At 39.1% G+C, this 17344-nt stretch overlaps 1 protein-coding gene across 5 annotated transcripts in view; it reads right to left on the bottom strand.

Moving 5' to 3' along the window:
- The window catches only part of ARHGAP28 (Rho GTPase activating protein 28), a 197342-nt gene that overhangs the window by 67339 nt on the left and 112659 nt on the right, over positions 1 to 17344 (bottom strand). For all 5 annotated transcript variants that reach the window (XM_087869965.1, XM_087869966.1, XM_045781953.2 and 2 more), the window contains exon 3: positions 13825 to 14042. In XM_087869965.1, the coding sequence (XP_087726091.1) occupies positions 13825 to 14042 (218 nt within the window). The remainder of the gene's footprint in view (positions 1 to 13824; positions 14043 to 17344) is intronic.

Raw genomic sequence — 17344 nt, 5'->3', positions numbered from 1 at the left:
GCACGCACGCACATGAGCATGACACCCACCCATATGTACAGTTAAACTTACTTCCACTTACATACCTTACTGACTTATACAGTACCCAAAATCAGCCCTCTCATTCAATAAAGAATCCTTTGGGAAAATATCTGTATCATGGTGGAGAAATTATACAGCAATAACACACTCTAAGTCACTAACTGGTCAATCTAGTCCATAAATAAATATAAATCAATCACCAAGGACCATCAGACGCTGGAGAATATTAATGTAATGAATAAGTCACTCATGGAGAAAAATCAGCATTCTAAAAAAGTACAGTGATAAACATTCGGGAAAAAGAATTGAGGGAAGGAAAAAGGCTTAAAATAACTTAATTTCAGAGAGATTTGAGAAGATATTACAACCATAAATCAGGACTAACTATCACAATAAAAGGGAAGTCAGTGAAAAAGAAGGAGTTCCTGTCAATTAACAGTATTATGACTATTGAATTAAAAAATCAGTAGAGGCTAAATTTTAACCACTCATGGCAAAAATGAGAATTAGGAATCTACAAAATGATACAGTCAAAATTTACTAGCATATGGAACAAACAGGAAAAAAGACAAGGAAATATAACATACAATTTAAGAACTATGTGAGTTTAACATGCAGGCAATGAAAGGAAGAATAGGAAGATGGAAAAATAAAATAATTAAAGAAATAATGGAAAGAAAATGGCCAGAAGTGAAAGAAAAGAAATATTTTTCAGCAGCAAAAAGCTAAGTGCTCATGATGATTTTTAAAAAAGAGGTCGGGGCGCCTGGGTGTGCAGTCAGTTGCGCACTCAACTCTTCTGATTTCTGCTCGTGTCGTGATCTCAGGGTCATGAGATTGAGCCCTGTGTGGGGCTCCGTGCTCAGCCTGGAGTCTGCTTGGGTTTCTCTCTTCCTTTGCCGCTCCCCCACAACCCCCCACCAAACACAAGGACATGAGCGCTCTCTCTCTCTCTCAAATAAAAAAATATTTAAAAAATTTTTTAAAAAGATGTCCTATCCTGATGACAGTTCAGGTCTCCCAACACTAAAGATAAATGTAAAAGGCTTCCAGAAATATAAAAATGAGAGAAGGAAATAAATAAAGGAATAAGATTTAGAGAGACATCAGATTTCTCAACACTAACACTATATGCAAAAACAAACAGATTAATATTTACAAATTTCTGAAAAAAATTAATATAAGGCCTAGCACTTTGATACTCACCAATTTAGGATTTAAGCTTTTTGGATATGAAAATTTAGTATCCACAGATATTTCTTGGCAGATTTGCTCAAAGGATAAAAGGTGCAATCTGCTAAGAAGATGTGACATTTTGTAATATATACTATTATGCAAATTAATATGTGTACTATTCTCTGTAGTTACTTTGCTATGTTAGCCCTCACCACCCTCCTGGGAGAAGGAGGAGTACTTGCTTTCTCATTCTAGAAACTGGTCAGTAGTTCAAGGTTAGGGCTGGAACAAAACTTCAATGCCCTCTTCCATCTCACTGCAAGATTTCTTCACATGTTTGGCACCACACTTGCCCTTTTATTCACCTTTAAAAGGTGATAAGACCTTCAAGTAATTGAAATACACGAAATAGTGATAAAAGGGAAAAGAAACAAAAGAAGCCTAGACTAATCATAAGTCCATGGCCAGGGTGGGTGTGTTGGGTGTGGCATATAAGACTTCAAATAAAGCTCACTCTTCCGTGCTGCCTTGCCATCTGGTAAAGGCAGAAGGACCGTGAGCGGTCTAACTACAAGCTTCCCTCCTACTCTGGTCCCTCATACAAGGTCCCCTAGACAGACAGTGCTTCTTATCCAGGGGACCAGACACAATTCCTGCTTATCCATGAGCTGTGGGTTTCAGTTCTCTGTCAGCCGGTGGAATTACTCAAACAAGCCAGTCACATCTTCCCATGGGAACCAAGGGGCACCTCACTCTCTTGATACTACAAAGCCTGCTGCTTACCACCCCTGGTTATTCACTCTGTTCCCAAGTGCACCCCACATGTGGCTCTGTGTGGTGTCCTCCTCCCCCAGGCTGTGAGAATATGTGATAATAAATTGCTGTGGATCTTGTCTGTTGTTGAGTGTCAAGTCACCCCTATAACCCTAGGATAGGAATTCCTCCCTCACCCACAGGAGGAAGAGGAGGCGATCAAAATTGTAGACAGATTAGCTAAGATAAAGGTTGACAGAAATCCACTATTTGAAAACACTAGTTTCTACTCTGCATGTCCCTCCTCTGGCTGGTCTGAAGGAATAAAGGGCAGAAGGAGAGGAATCGCAACCTCAATCAAGAGTCCTGGTTGGAAGTAAGGCATGTAAGACTCCCTACGATGCAGGAACAATCTAAAACCTGAGGACACTTCCTGCCACCTCAACAGAAAAAGTAAAGACTGCTAACTAAATGGAATTAATACTCATAATCTCATGAGAAAATAATGAAATTAGGGAAAAAAATAAAACTAGTGACAAAATCTGCAAAATAGAATTGCTCACAGCCCCAGCTGACCATATTCCACCTTCAGAACTTGACATACCCTCAGGCAACAGAAGAGCAGCCAGAACACAAACTGGACACATCGAAACCCTGAAGCAGAATTTGGAAGGAACCAATGGCTAGCCTGTATTGGGACAATTTTTTAAGATCCAAATAGAATGTCCCACATAGAATATTTGTAAGATGAAAATAAGCTGTATAGAAACTAAAGATCATCATCATCATTATTCATCAGATCAAGGATGTTACAAGGGTTATTCTTAGAACATCTAAAGAATCCCTCTTCCTCTGCTAGGTAGGAAAAAATGTAGAGCTCAAGAGAAGGTAACATATGAGTCATAACAGAGGAAAGTCTCTCACCGTAAATTTTCTGCTGCCATGAATCCAAGTGGAAGCAGATGTCAGTAAACGCATGTCTTTCTATGTCTCTACTCAGGTTGCATCATTTCAGTAAGAGGGCCTAGGCCTTATGCCAAGTGGTATAGGTCATGGCAGGGGATTCATCTCACACACACAAAAACCTTCTACTGAGATCTTGTCATTAGCAGTTATGAACTCAGATTAGCACTCTTTGAATCTTCGTACTAAAATAGACAAGGTGGGCTCTAATGAAATCTGTTCACCTCCTGTGCTAGATACTGCACTTTTCCCCACTTGTTGTTGCACATTTAAGATGCTACCATGCAGCACCCCACAAAGTACTTACATTGAGAAAATAACTGAAATGTTGGAGTGTTTCTTATATTGAGAATTAAATCAATATTGAAAGATACATGGAGAGTAGCATAAGACTTTCCATTACGTGTTCAGCAAAAAGAACAACAGTTCAGCTGATGACGTCCCCGACATCTTGACTTCTGGCTGGGGCTGGAAATGCAGCTGTGGTTTTGTTGCTGTAAGTGCAGACAGGCCACGTAGTTATTTGTGGATTTAACTATTTAATTATTCATTCCTGAGTTTAAGAGTCTCTGTTTCCTTCTTTCTTACAAGGTAAGTAGGCATTTTGCTCAAGTTTTCCTGACTGCCTTGAAAGAATTACTTTTCCTAGCCTCCTTACTCTTAAGTCCCCTTGCTTCATCTTGCCAGTTGACCATTTCTGCAAGGAATGGCTGATACCCCTTCTTCATCCAGGGTCACATCCAAAAGAGGAGCTGGGATACAACAAAAATCATCTGGCTACTGAGAAAAATGAATGTGCATGTTTATTCAGGCATAGTCTCCGCAGGGTAATTGTGCATTCAAGTATGTGTTCCACGTATGCGTGTACACTGACACAGATTTGCGGAGAGATCCATAGATCTGAGTGCTGTGCACCAACCACCGCACGTAGCCATTCATCCGCCAATACTGAGAGGGCACTACAGTCAGGGCACGATGACAGACACTGGTCTCTGTGGAGAATACTGTTAACTGTTTACACCAAACCCAATCACCAGTCTTCCTTAAAAGAATCCTGATTTTTTTTTTCCCTCAGGGACTTTTGTGTCCAATTAAAAAATCATCGATTTCTTAGACTTTCTTGCAGCTAAGGATGATCACATACATTTCTGGGCAATAAAAGGTGACTGGAATTCTACAGAGTAAGGTTTCTAGGAAACTAAGGTCAGGAAGAGTAAGTTGGTACAAGTTCCAGGCATGGCCAGGGATATGATTATAGTGCTAAGAGTGGCCCAACCAACTTATAAGCAAAAGGATGAAGGCTGCATATGAATGACAAAATAGAGAGAAAGAAGATGGATCCATGCTAAAGCAAAGGAACACCTACCTTCACCTTCTTCCTAAAGAGAGGAAAAAAATCCGTATTTATATAACTCGTGATTTCTTGGGTTTTCTATTACATGCACTGAAATGTGTATATAGGTAATATAATCATGTTTTTTTTTTTTTTAAAGAGGGTACATGAGGGGCTCCTGGGTGGCTCAGTCAGTTGACCATCCGACTCTTGATTTTGGCTTAGAGGTCATGATCTCAGGGTCATGAGATTGAGCCCCACGTCGGACTCTGCACTGGGCCTGGAGCCTGCTTAAGATAATCTCTCTCTCTCTCTCTTTCTCTCGGGTTGCTGGAGGACAGGTGGGGGGTGGGGGAGCAGAAGGGGTAATTGGGTGAGGGGCATTGAGGAGGGCACTTGATGTAATGAGCACTGGGTATTATATGCAACTGAGGAATCACTAAATTTTACCTATGAAACTAATAAAAAAATTCTCTCTCCCTCTCTCTCTCTACACCTCCCTCCCCCACTAGTGAGAGCACGTGCATTCTGTCTCTAATTCATTCATTCATTCATTCATTCATTCATTCATTCATTCATTCAGGCTGCATGACTATATTTATGCAGTCAGTTATGATGGTCCCACCTTTGACTAATTATTTATCAATTATGAAATTGGAAATAAATTAGATTGACTATTTTGCTCAATTAAATGTATTACTGAAAGGAACATTTGATTCACATCTTCTAAATATTAGAAACAAACGTATTTGGGCACTGAAATTCTGCTCATGATGAAAAGTACTGTAGACTTTGTATTATGTATCCAGAGGTTGATTTAGTATTTTTTTTTAAAGATTTTATTTATTTGACAGAGACACAGAGAGAGGGAGCAAGAGCAGGGGGAGTGGGAGAGGGAGAAGCAGGCTTTCCACTGAGCAGGAAGCCTGATGCAGGGCTCCATCCCAGGACCCTGGGATCATGACCTGAGCCAAAGGCAGATACTTAACAACTTAACACGCGCCCCTAGTATTTGTGGTTTACTGTATAACAGCTCTACTAACACAAGGGTTAAAGAGTCTATTCCTTTATGGCTAGAATTCCACTGAAAATTATATTTATTGGATATTTAATTAAATCGTAAAATTTTATTTGGGCCTGTAGAAGCAGTCATTTTTTAACTTGCTTGTCCATATTTTCTAAGTTTCCAGTAAAGATTATGTGCTATTTTTACAATAATAAGGAAAAACACATTTTTTGGAAGAAACAAATAAATACTACTGAAGAATCAGCATAGGAAAATTGGATCAAGATAGCAAAATGCACATATCACTTTCTCCTCCCTCCACAAATCACTCAAAGTGTCAAAAGAGATACCTTTTTCAAAGAGTAGATCTAGAAACCACTGAACATTTCCATTAACAGAACAGAAATTGTTGGATGTTCCTGGAAGATAAAAAGCAAGCAAGTATGGCTGAGGAAAACCTCAGCCTGAAAAAAGCTACAAAGAAAAATGTGTAGAAGATAAATGCAATCTAGAAGTAAGCACATATCCAGCACGTGAATAAAAGAACGGTAAGGCATCCCCAATTCAGAAGATAATGGCCGAAGCAACCTAAGAATGTTTTTCTGAACAAAGAGGCCCCGAAACCATCCCTCCTCCCTCTAACACTGAACAGCAGACAGCAGCTAACTGCGATTCTAGAATAAAACCCAGCAAGTGTCCTCTTGGTGACAAAATGAGCACCTGGGGCAGGAGGGGTGCTGTCCTGGTGTAGTGGTCCTGGACAGAAAATAAAATTGCCCTTCATTAGAGCCTTCTAAAAGAATATGGACAGAAGTATAAAAAGGGAAGTTAGGTTTGCCTGCAAAGCAAATAAATTATAGTTCTTTAGGATTACCATTATTTTGAAATTTATACCATATTCGTTTGTCTTAAAGTGAAGTGTGACAGCTGACTGATACACTTTATCACTCACACAGGCCCAGACTGCGAGAGTTTTGGAGAGAAAATAAGTCTACGTAACTGCATAGGAAATATAGTCTTTACTTATACTCATCAATCAATGAATCAAACAATAAATCAACCCAGTCCTCCATTAATAAATAGGAATCAACACCCAAAGATCAAAATCAACTGAACAATAGTAATGATGCCAAAAATAAACAGAGGACCCTGAAGAAAACAGTAATTCAAGGGAAAGAAGACCACCTTGGAATTTAAGGTTTAATTTAGTACCGCCTGGGTGGCACAGCGGTTAAGCGCCTGCCTTTGGCTCAGGGCGTGATCCCGGCGTTCCGGGATCGAGTCCCACATCAGGCTCCTCCGCTATGAGCCTGCTTCTTCCTCTCCCACTCCCCCTGCTTGTGTTCCCTCTCTCGCTGGCTGTCTCTCTCTCTGTCAAATAAATAAATAAAAAAAAAAAAGATCTTTAATTTAGTACCTTCAGAGTGTGAAAAAAGAGAACACTAAGATATAGAGGAAGTCAGGGGAAAGGAGAGGCTTCAGGAAATTAACAACATGACTGTTAAATTTCTTAAAATTAGGGTGCCTGGGTGGCTCAATCAGTTAAGCATCTGCCTTCGGCTCAAGTCATGATCCCAAGGTCCCAGGATCGAGTCTCACATCGGGCTCCTTACTCGGCGGGGAGGCTGCTTCTTCCTCTCTTCCCTGCTCATCCGCTCTCTCCCTCTCTCCTGCTATTTCTCTCAAATAAATAAAATCTTTTTAAAATTTCTTAAAATTAATGAAAGGCTGAAGTATTGATAGCACCATGACCAAATTATTGTTATAAAAAAAGAAGTTGAAAGGACAGGCAAGAATGCAGAACAAACATACACACAAATAAAGCTTGGAAAATAAGAGAACATTTAAAAGACACTGAGGTTCAATCCAAACAATTCAACACTCATCTAATAGGAGTTTCAGGAGGTGATAAGGGAGAAAAAGAAGGGAATAAGTACTGGTTTTAAATGTTAGAAGACAATATACAGAACCTAAAGAATGACTGAGCGCTCATATTGAAAGGGTTCAAATACAGGGACTAGGATGGAGGTGGTATAAAAAGGTGAAACTGGTAAAAATGCAAGGTTCCAACAATAAACATAAGGCTCAAAAGGCTTTCACACTGGTATATAAAGGAATGAGATCAGTAGAGATACTGTGCTTCCCCACAGCCAACAGTGCAAAGAGAAGACAATGGACAAGTACCTCCAAAATTCTGGAGAAAAATTATTCCAAGCATGGGATTCAATGTGCAAAAAATTAAGAAAAGACTAGCATAATCTACCTACCCATCTTTTAAATTACTGAATTTATATCTTCATTAGGTAAGTACACTGGATCAGATTCACATGTCTAAAATCAATGCAAACTTACCTAATGAAACTCAACGTTAAATCCTCATTAAGAAAGTGAAATGGAAACTTTAGGTGACTGTTCTATTATTGTACGTAAATTATGTCAAAAAAATAAAGAGTAGGAGAGGATGGAGGGCGGGGGAGAGAGAGACACACAGAAATACACAGAAATACACACACACATACATAGAAGGAAGGAGGAAGTGAAGGAGGACAGAAGCAAATGAAGAGACAGATGAGGACAGACAGGTACTTTCGGCAAGAAGAGGGAGAGGGGAACTGGTATTTATGCTGTCAAATTCAGAGAGAAAACTTAAAAAGTTTAGGTATGTTTCTAAGAAATTTCCAAGTCCACTTGCAGAAACAGATGCTGAATTTTTTAGGAAGAAAATGTGTGAAGATGTTTATCAGGCCTGATATATGGTATATATACCACATATTTTTTTAATTTAAATTCAATTAGCCAACATATAGTATATCATTAGTTTCAGATGTAGAGTTAAATAATATATCAGTTGCATATAACACCCAGTGCTCATCACATCACGACCCTCCTTACAGCCCATCACCCAGTTGCCCCATCGCCCCAGCCAGCTCCTGTCCACCAACCCTCAGTTTGTTTCCTGTGATTAAGAATATCTTATGGTTTGTCTCCCTCTCTGATGACTTCTCATTCAGTTTTCCCACCCTTCCCCTATGATCCTCTATGCTGTTTCTTATATTCCACATATGAGTAAAACCTTATAATAATTGTCTTTCTCTGACTGACTTATTTTGCTCAGCATAATACCCTCCAGTTCCATCCACATTGATGTAAATGGTTAAGTATTCATCCTGTCTGATGGTTGAGTAATATTCCATTGTGTGTGTGTGTGTGTGTGTGTGTGTGTACAACATATATACATATATACAACATCTTCTTTATCCATTCATCTGTCAATGGACATCTTGGCCCTTTACATAGTTCAGCTATTGTGGACATTGCTGCTATAAACATTGGGGTGCAGGTGCCTCTTTGGATCACTACATTTACATCTTTGGGGTAAATACCTAGTAGTACAATTGCTGGCTCATAGTGTACCTCTATTTTTAACTTCTTGACGAACCTATATACTGTTTTCCAGAGTGGCTACACCAGCTTGCATTCCCACCAACAGTGTAAGAGGGTTCCCCTTCCTCCACATCCTCACCAACATTTGTTGTTTCCTGACTTACTAATTTTAGCCATTCTGACTGGTGTGAGGTGGTATTCATTGTGGTTTTGATTTGTATTTCCCTGATGCCAAGTGATGTGGAGCATTTTTTCATGTGTCTATTGGCCATCTGGATGTCTTCTTTGGAGAAACATCTGTTCATGTCTTCTGCCCATTTCTTGATTGGATTTTTTATTCTTTGGGTGTTGAGTTTGATAAGTTCTTTGTAGACCTTAGATACTAGCCCTTTATCTGATAGGTCATTTGCAAATATCTTCTCCCATTCCATAGGCTGCCTTTTAGTTTTGTCGACTGTTTCCTTTGCTGTGCAGAAGCTTTTTATCTTGATGAAGTCCCAAAAGTTCATTTTTGCTTTTGTTTCCCTTGCCTTTGGAGACATGTCTAGCAAGAAGTTGCGTGGCTGAGGTCACAGAGGTAGCTGCCTGTGTTCTCCTCTAGGTTTTGATGGATTCCTGTCTCACATTTAGGTCTTTCATCTATTTCAAGTTTATGTTTGTATGGTGTAAGAAAATGGTCCAGTTTCATTCTTCTACATGTGGCTGTCCAATTTTCCCAACACCATTTGTTAAAGAGACTGTCCTTTTCCCATTGGATATTCTTTCCTACTTTGTCAAAGATTAGTTGACCATAGAGTTGAGGGTCCATTTCTGGGTTCCCTGTTCTGAATATATCATGCCAGCCCTTTATTGGCCTGCCTGGTCTCTGTGGATAGGTCTGCTGCCAGTCAAATGTTCCTACCCTTGTATGTTAAGGACCTCTTCTCTGGAACTGCTTCCAGGATTTTCTCTTTATCTCTGAAATTTGCAATCTTCACTATTATATGTCAGGGTGTTGACCTATTTTTATTGATTTTGAAGGGGGATTCTCTGTGCCTCCTGACTTGAATGCCTGTTTCCTTCCACAGATTAGGGAAGTTCTCAGCTGTGATCTGCTCAAATATACGTTTTGTCCCGCCCTCTCTCTTTTTTCTTCCTCTGTGACCCCAATAATTCTAATATTGTTTTGCCTTATGGTAACACGAATTTCTCATAGCCTCCCCTCATGGTCCGTTAGCTGTTTTTCTCTCTTGTCCTCTTGTTGTCTTCTATGTCACCGACTTTCTCTTCTGCCTCAGTTACCCTAGCTGTTAAAGCATCCATTTTAGATTGTATGTCAGTTAAAGCATTTTTAATTTCAGCCTGATTAGATTTTATTTCTGCACTAAAAGATTCTCTAGTGTCTTTTATGTTTTTTTCAAGCCTACCTAGTAACTTTATAATTGTTATTCTGAATTCTGGGTCTGACATTTTCTTATATCCATAGCGATTAGATCTGTGGCAAAAAGTATTACCTCTGGTTCTTCCTTTTATTGTGAATTTCTCCTTGTAGTCATTTTGTCCAGAGAAGAATAGATGAGCTAGAGAACAAAATAAAAAATATCTACCACGACCCCAGTGAAATACACACTAGACAAATCTGAAGAGGTCAGAAACAAAACAAGAAAAGAGAAAGAAAAAAGGGAAAGAAGAGAGAATATAATCTCACAGGTGGACAAAACAGGGTAATCCACTTGATCCTGGGTGTATTTTGGTATGTTTGTTAGATGACACTAAACCCCAAAATTGTAAAGAAAGAAAAATTTATACATATATTCACACAAAAATAAAACTGAATACAATGAAACGGAGCCAAAAATGAAGAATATATCTGTAAACTGTAAATGTAAAAATGAAAAATTTTTAAAAAGCCTTAAAAACAAAGAGTTGATGAAATAAACTAGTTGAAAAGAAAAAAAGTAAAAGAAAATTTTAAACTGAAATACGAAAGATTCATGAAAAAAACCTTGAATTCTATACACTAATTTCCCCTCTCGCAGGAGTTTTTCAGTTCTGTGTGACCCATAAACTTGGTATTTGCCTGATGTTCCTGCTAGACTTCTGGGGCAGGATCCTGCTGCACTGATCCTCAGGTGTCTTTGCCTGGGCAGAGCTGTACCACCCCTTGCCAGGCAGTGGGGCTCAGTGTAAGCTGCTTTGGGTTGCTCTATTTGGCTTTTGTTCCCTGAAAGCTTTTTGCACTTCTTTAGAGGATGAAAAAAAAGTAAAAATGGCAGTGTCCTGATCTGCCGAACGATTGCTGCCCCCACTCTTCAGTGCACCCTCAGGGAAAAGCACTCGGTCCCTTTTGTGTGCACTAAACTCTGCAGAATTGCAGTGCACAACCAGACAAATCCTCTCAGGGGAGCGGGGAGTCTCATCATGGCCCCCCAGCTCGCTGGGCCCCTGCTTGGGGAGAGTTGCCTGATCCTGCGAGAACCCTTGCCACTCCTCCTGGAGAAAGGAGCAGCATGTTGGACTGGTTGTCACTTACTGGGCCCCTGCTTAGAGAGCAGTTGCAGGATTGTGCCGTGGTTCCTTGTTTATGGCAACACGTAGCTGAGATCCCACTCCCATGCCTGCTGATTGTAGCTGGCTTCCTGGCTACAATGCTTGGAAACTCTGCTGCATTCAGGCACCCCCGTTCTTTCTCTGATCCTGGGGATCCTGAGACCACACTGTCCCATCTAAGATTCTGCCCTGCTTTGCCACCTGAGCACTTTTCAGGCAGGGATGTCCCTCACTGGAGCAAACTTCTAAAAGTTCTGAGTTTGAACTCCGCAGCTGTATCACTTTCCAGTAGCTGGCTTAGGAGGCTCCTTCCCTGCCGCAGTTTATCTTCTGATAAATTCCTCAGATTCGTGTCTCTGCACCTCCTACCTTGCAAAAAGTGGTCGCTTTTCTCTTTATAGAATTTCAGCAATTCTTTTCTTAGATCTCAGGTTGAATTCATAGGGGTTCAGAATGATTTGATAGAAGTCTAGCTGAATTCCAGATGAAACAAGGGTTCCCTACTTTTCCGCCATGTTCCCTAGAAAGCCCTACCGTATTTTCTTTAAAGGCTAGCTTAATGTGGCTTTTTATAATTTTGATGAAGAACAATCTGAACTCTGAACTCACATATACAATGCAGGCTTTCACTGACTCCCAGATGCTGCACTTCTCGATATAGTGCAAGACCTCTACTCCCTGGAATATACGGCCTTCCCTTCACCCACAGCCACTCTCCCTGCTGCAATCTCTATTCACTCTGGAATGGGGCTTCAGCGGCAAGAGTGAAAGGGAGAAGAGGAAGATGGACAGTAGAAAGAGTGCCCAGAGCCATTCCCCTTGCCCACCACAAATGTGGTCCTCTCTCTACCTTTGCTGGAGTTAAACCCAGTTTCCTGCACCCGCATATTATGGAAAAGTAAGACACCCTTCATTTACTTTTACACTTAAAGCCCCAATGAATAAGTGCCCACTTTATATTTCCCTTGAGGGTCTAAGTAAAAGAGGGAAGAACACTGTTTCTATGTGACTAGAAGTCCAAAGTTTGAGGAAACCTAAAGATGCATTGTGTGCATCTTCTTGAGTACCTGCAGGATTCAGAGAAGCTATAGATCCTCTCCTATTTTGCAGTTTGTTAGGGAAGAGGAAAAATCTTAGTCTGAAGTAGCTGGAAACAAAAATGGGAAAGGAAGCATAAAGACCAAGTTCTTAGGAATCTCTTGAAATGATCTGGGAGATAAATGTGAAATGACCCAGGGAATTTAAACCAGCAGGGTAAACCTTTTCTTTGATAGGCATCTTGGCCAGGACTCACATGCTTGAAGCCCTTGCCTCAGGTTGTGGGTGTCACTTTTACTCAACTACAGCTATAGAAAATCTTGCCTTCCATAAAGACACAGGTTTCAACTAGGATGAAAGTTAAAACAGCACAGAACTAAAAATGCACTGCGCCTCAGGTATACAATTTTGTACAACAGAAAATTCTAGAACCGCGTTGCTCAACACATTAGCTCCAAGCCACATGTGGCAATTTAGATTTAAATCAATTAAGATTAAATAAGATTAAATTTTCAGTTCCTTATTCACACTAGCTGCATATTGGACACATACTAGCTGTCCGTTTGGACAGCACAGAAATCATTTCCATCATTAGAGAGCTCTAAAGGACAGGTGCTATTCTAGGGCATTATTAGCACCAACGCAAAGGTTAACTCGGAAATATGAGCTACTCTGACAACTACCCAGTGTGATTAATATATCTAAGAGAAGACATGACTTACAGACAACCTAAAGTAACTCAAATTGGAGGGTGCCTTCAACCAAGCCTGCCACCCAATATCCTTGAAGTTTTAATTTATGTCATTATTGATATCACATTAAACACATAAGAAATGTAAATCAGAGTGATTAGCTAACTTTCCCCAGGTAACTGTCTGTAACTATAGCAGAATATCAAGTTTCTTTTTTTTCCCATATATCCCCAAAGTTCCAAGAATCCTATCTGCATAGAACCTAATATAGGATCTTGCACAGAGAATGAATCCAATAATATTGGTTGTATCACTGATGCAATTATTGATTTCAATTATTTCAACTGATTTCAATGATGCAATAAGTGAAGGAATAAATGAGCAGGGCTAGTAGTAAAACAGAGCAATAGGAGAACATGAGTAATAGCCTCAGAAGTAAAATTGTGGCCACAGAATTGCTAAGGGTGAGCTGGAATTTCAACCAGCCATTTCTCAGAAAACAAGTGATGCTTTCCTTATGGTTTTCTGAATCATTCTCTTGCCCACTTAATTAATGCTGGTATCTTTCACTTTTTACCCCTTGCTTAAAATACTTTGGACCCACTCCTCTGGGAGTCCTTTGCCTGTCCACAGAATTTCCACACAGTGCTAGATTTAAGTAAACTCTCGTGTATCCCAGCCATAAAGATCTGCTCCATTACCATATAAGTTATTCTCAACTCAACAAATAAGGGAATAAATTTAGTGTTAAGGGAGACGGGGGGATAAGGAATGACCACTTAAGTTTCAAATTTGTAAAATTTTGCACTCTGCTGTCTGCTTTAGTTTTCTCTAAAAGAGCAGGATGGCCAGCTTTTTCTAATATTTTCTTCATGTTCTCCCCCTCACCCCTAATCAAGCCAAAATTCTGAGCCATGTTCATTACTTACAGGAGATTCACTGACTCCAAAGATGTCTCTGACATCCCGAATAGATTGCTTGTTCTTTTTTCTCATGGTTTGAGTGTAAGTATTATATCTCTTTTTCACTGCAGCTGCTTGGGTTCGAGTCAGCGTAGAGAGCAAGGCTTTGCCATCCTCCTCTTCATCACCCGAGATCAGGGTTGATAAACCGACATCTTGCAACCACTCCGCTTCAAGTTCTCCTTCTGAAAAATAACATTACCAAGAAAAGCTTAGAACATTCTGCATTTGATTAGATGACGTGTATATCTACAGCCCTGTGCATATCAATGAATAGGAAGTGTCAATAAACACTATATTAAGGCCATCTTGGACCTTGAAGGCATGTTAAGTGAAATAAACCAGACAAAGACAAATACCATATGATCTCACTTCTACGTGAAATCTTAAAAAACAAAACAAAGCCCACAAGCTCATAGATACAGAGAAGAGACTGGTAGTTGCCAGAGGCAGGAGGTGGGAGGTAGGTGAAATAAGTGAAGGAACCAAAGGTACAAGCTTCCAGTTACAAAATAAATAAGTCATGGGGATGTACTGTACAGCACAGTGATAGTAATAGTTAATAATACTGTATTGCAATATTAGAGAGTTGCTAAGAGAGTAGATTTTAAACACTGTCATCACAAGAAAAAAGTCTGTAACTATGTTGATAGATGTAAACTAGACTTATTGTGTTGTTCACTTTGCAATGTATACAAATATTGAATCATTACGTTGTACACCTGAAACTAATATGTCATATGTCAGTTATACTTCAATTAAAAAAAAAGACACCATCCTTTTTTCCAGAGTAATTGTGGGAAAGGCCTACAGGAATGAGTGAAAAATCCGTATGATATTTTTTAAGGATTTATTTATTTGAGAAAGAGAGCACACGCTCCTGCGTGCAAGTGGGAGGAGGGGCAGATGGAGAAGGAGAGAGAGAGAAGCAGGCTCCCCTGCTTGGAGCCTGACACAGGGCTTGATCCCATGACCCTGAGACACGACCTGAGCCGAAATCAAGAATCAGATGCTTAACTAACTGAGCTACCCAGGCACCCCGTGCGACATCTTTTAAATAAGTCAAATTTTAAAGTGTTTTCCAGTACAGTAAAAGTTAATTGGCAAATTTAGTAAGGTAATTTTCTTCACCAGAGAGTTAAATATAAGCCATATCTGGACATCGAATCTCAAACAATAAAATATGAATATTTAAACTAAAACTGTAATAGAAAAAGAGTGGCTTAGTGGTACAGGAAAGGGTTTTTTAAACACTCAAATGCTGGTTTAAATCCCAATGCAACCATTTACTAGTGAATGGCTTTGGAAAGTTTTTTGATATCTCTAGGTTTCTGTCCTGTTAGCAAAATGGAGGGAATAATAAAATGTATCAGGTGGCTATGAGGACTGTTTTATCAATTTATTCATGAGATGGCAAAGAATCTGAACAGAGGATGAATTCAACAGATATTCATTCTCTTACTTTTCTCCATAAGTCTGAGCATTAGGTAATCTTTCCCTTTTTTCTCAGAATGCAATTAAAAAAATTGAAATTCATCAAAATGAAGGTTAATTGCTATTGTAAATTAGATGTGAAGAAATAATTTAAAAAATTCAGAATAACAAATCATGTAACAGAAAATTCACTACACATACATCTCTGGGAACTATGCTAAACAGGCATTGCCTCAGTGAGATTTATTTAAAGAGCAGATTAGATTGATTTGTAAAGAGCCTGTCAAGTCATCAGTCTAAGACTCTTGGACTCTGGTTACATTATTGCATCACTGGTATATGAACAAAGCCTTCTAAATGTACTTTACAGTTTAATTTCTTAGCTAGTCAATCTTTTCTTTGCTATCTTGTTTGTATTATTCATTTCCTTTATTAGCTATCCCTTTAACAGAAAATGCAAAGGTAAACGTAAGCTTACTAGCCTTAATCTAAAATAATAAATCTTTTAAATTAGTGAGCTATGACTCTGAAATCTTCCCTTACTTAAGACTTAGGATTTTCATTTTTAAGACAAAATTTACAAATACAGTTTAATATTAAAGTTTTAAAAATTGGAATTTTTCCTCCCTCTACCTCTGTCAACAGTAATCGAAGAATAGAAGGAAGGAGTAATTGGAGTTAACATACGCTAGGGGTGAGGATGGTCTAAATCCCTGCACTCAGAGTACAGAAATCTGCAGAATATATATTCTCCATAGGAAAGAAATATCTTAGAGTAGAGATCAGTATTACTATTGCTAAATTATGGACATTGCAACCCTGTGTTAATCACTCCAGTTGCCAAATATATAACTTCCACATAGAACACACCTTTGAATTTCAGCTCCATATATCCAACTACCTACTCAACATCTACTCGACTCTTATCAAATCATATATCAAACTCAACATGTTCAAACCTGAATGCATAGTCTTCATTCCCAACTTGTGGCTTCTTTCAGTATTCCACATTTCAGTAAATGAAACCCACCATCCATCTAATTTGGCACAGAAACTTAGGAAACATTATTGACATCTCCCTCTTCTACACATCAAAACCAATTTATCACCAAGTCCTTTTGATATCAACTCCTTATTATTTCTCAAAAATTTCCTACTTTATTTATCTCTTCTGCTCTCACCCTGGTCCAAGCTACCATCATATCTCACCTGAACTGCTGCAGTAGGCTCCCAGCTGTTTCTCCCATTCTGGGCTCCCCTTCTAATCCATTCTCCATATTGTAACTAAATTAGACCTTTCCAAATACAAGGATAAGCCCTTTTCTAAAGTAATGCCACAGTTCTTCCTTGCTCTTGGGATTAAGAATAAAACCCTCAATGTGGCCCACAAGACATTAAGCTGCTGACCTTCTTGTCCACAGCTTGTACCATGCTCTCCTCATTCTCCCCCTCTAGCAGTACTGGCTTACATTTGGTTCCTCAAAAGCTCCATGCTGTATTTTGTTACAAGGCCTTTGGACATGCCAATCCTTCCATTTGGTCCCCTAATTACTGGCCATTCAATCTTTCAGATCTCAGTTTATTCACTTCTTCCTCAATGAAGTCTTTCTGTTTGTTTGTTTTCTGAACCCTTCAGTCAAGGTCAGGTCCTACTGTTACCCATCCTAATCCTGCTGTGTGTGTTTTTCCTTCAAATAATTTTTCCCTCAGCATACATCTAGTAATATCATTTCATTAATTATTTTCTTTCCTCCTAGATTAGAAACTCCATTAGAGCCAGAAACATCTCTGCCTTTGTTTACAACTCTAACACCAACATCTTACGTTGCCTGCAAAGAGTAGGTACAAATATTTGTGAATTAATTAATTAAATCTCAGTTGAAATATATAATTATTCTAAGTCAGAAAATGAATGAAAAACCTCAACTTTCAAAAATGAGTAGAGCTATCATACATACCATTCTGTACTGAAAATCCACCAGGTTTGTAAGCTTTGTTAGAGCAAGATATCAAAAAAAGGGAATAAAATCTTCCAGTAAAGGTAGAGTAGCTT

Source organism: Ursus americanus, chromosome 19, assembly GCF_024610735.1.
Source record: "Ursus americanus isolate L20-20 chromosome 19, mUrsAme1.1.p, whole genome shotgun sequence".
NCBI lineage: Eukaryota > Metazoa > Chordata > Mammalia > Carnivora > Ursidae > Ursus > Ursus americanus.
The sequence above is the reverse complement of the archived record's forward strand: the minus strand, read 5'-3'. Positions and strand labels throughout refer to the sequence as shown.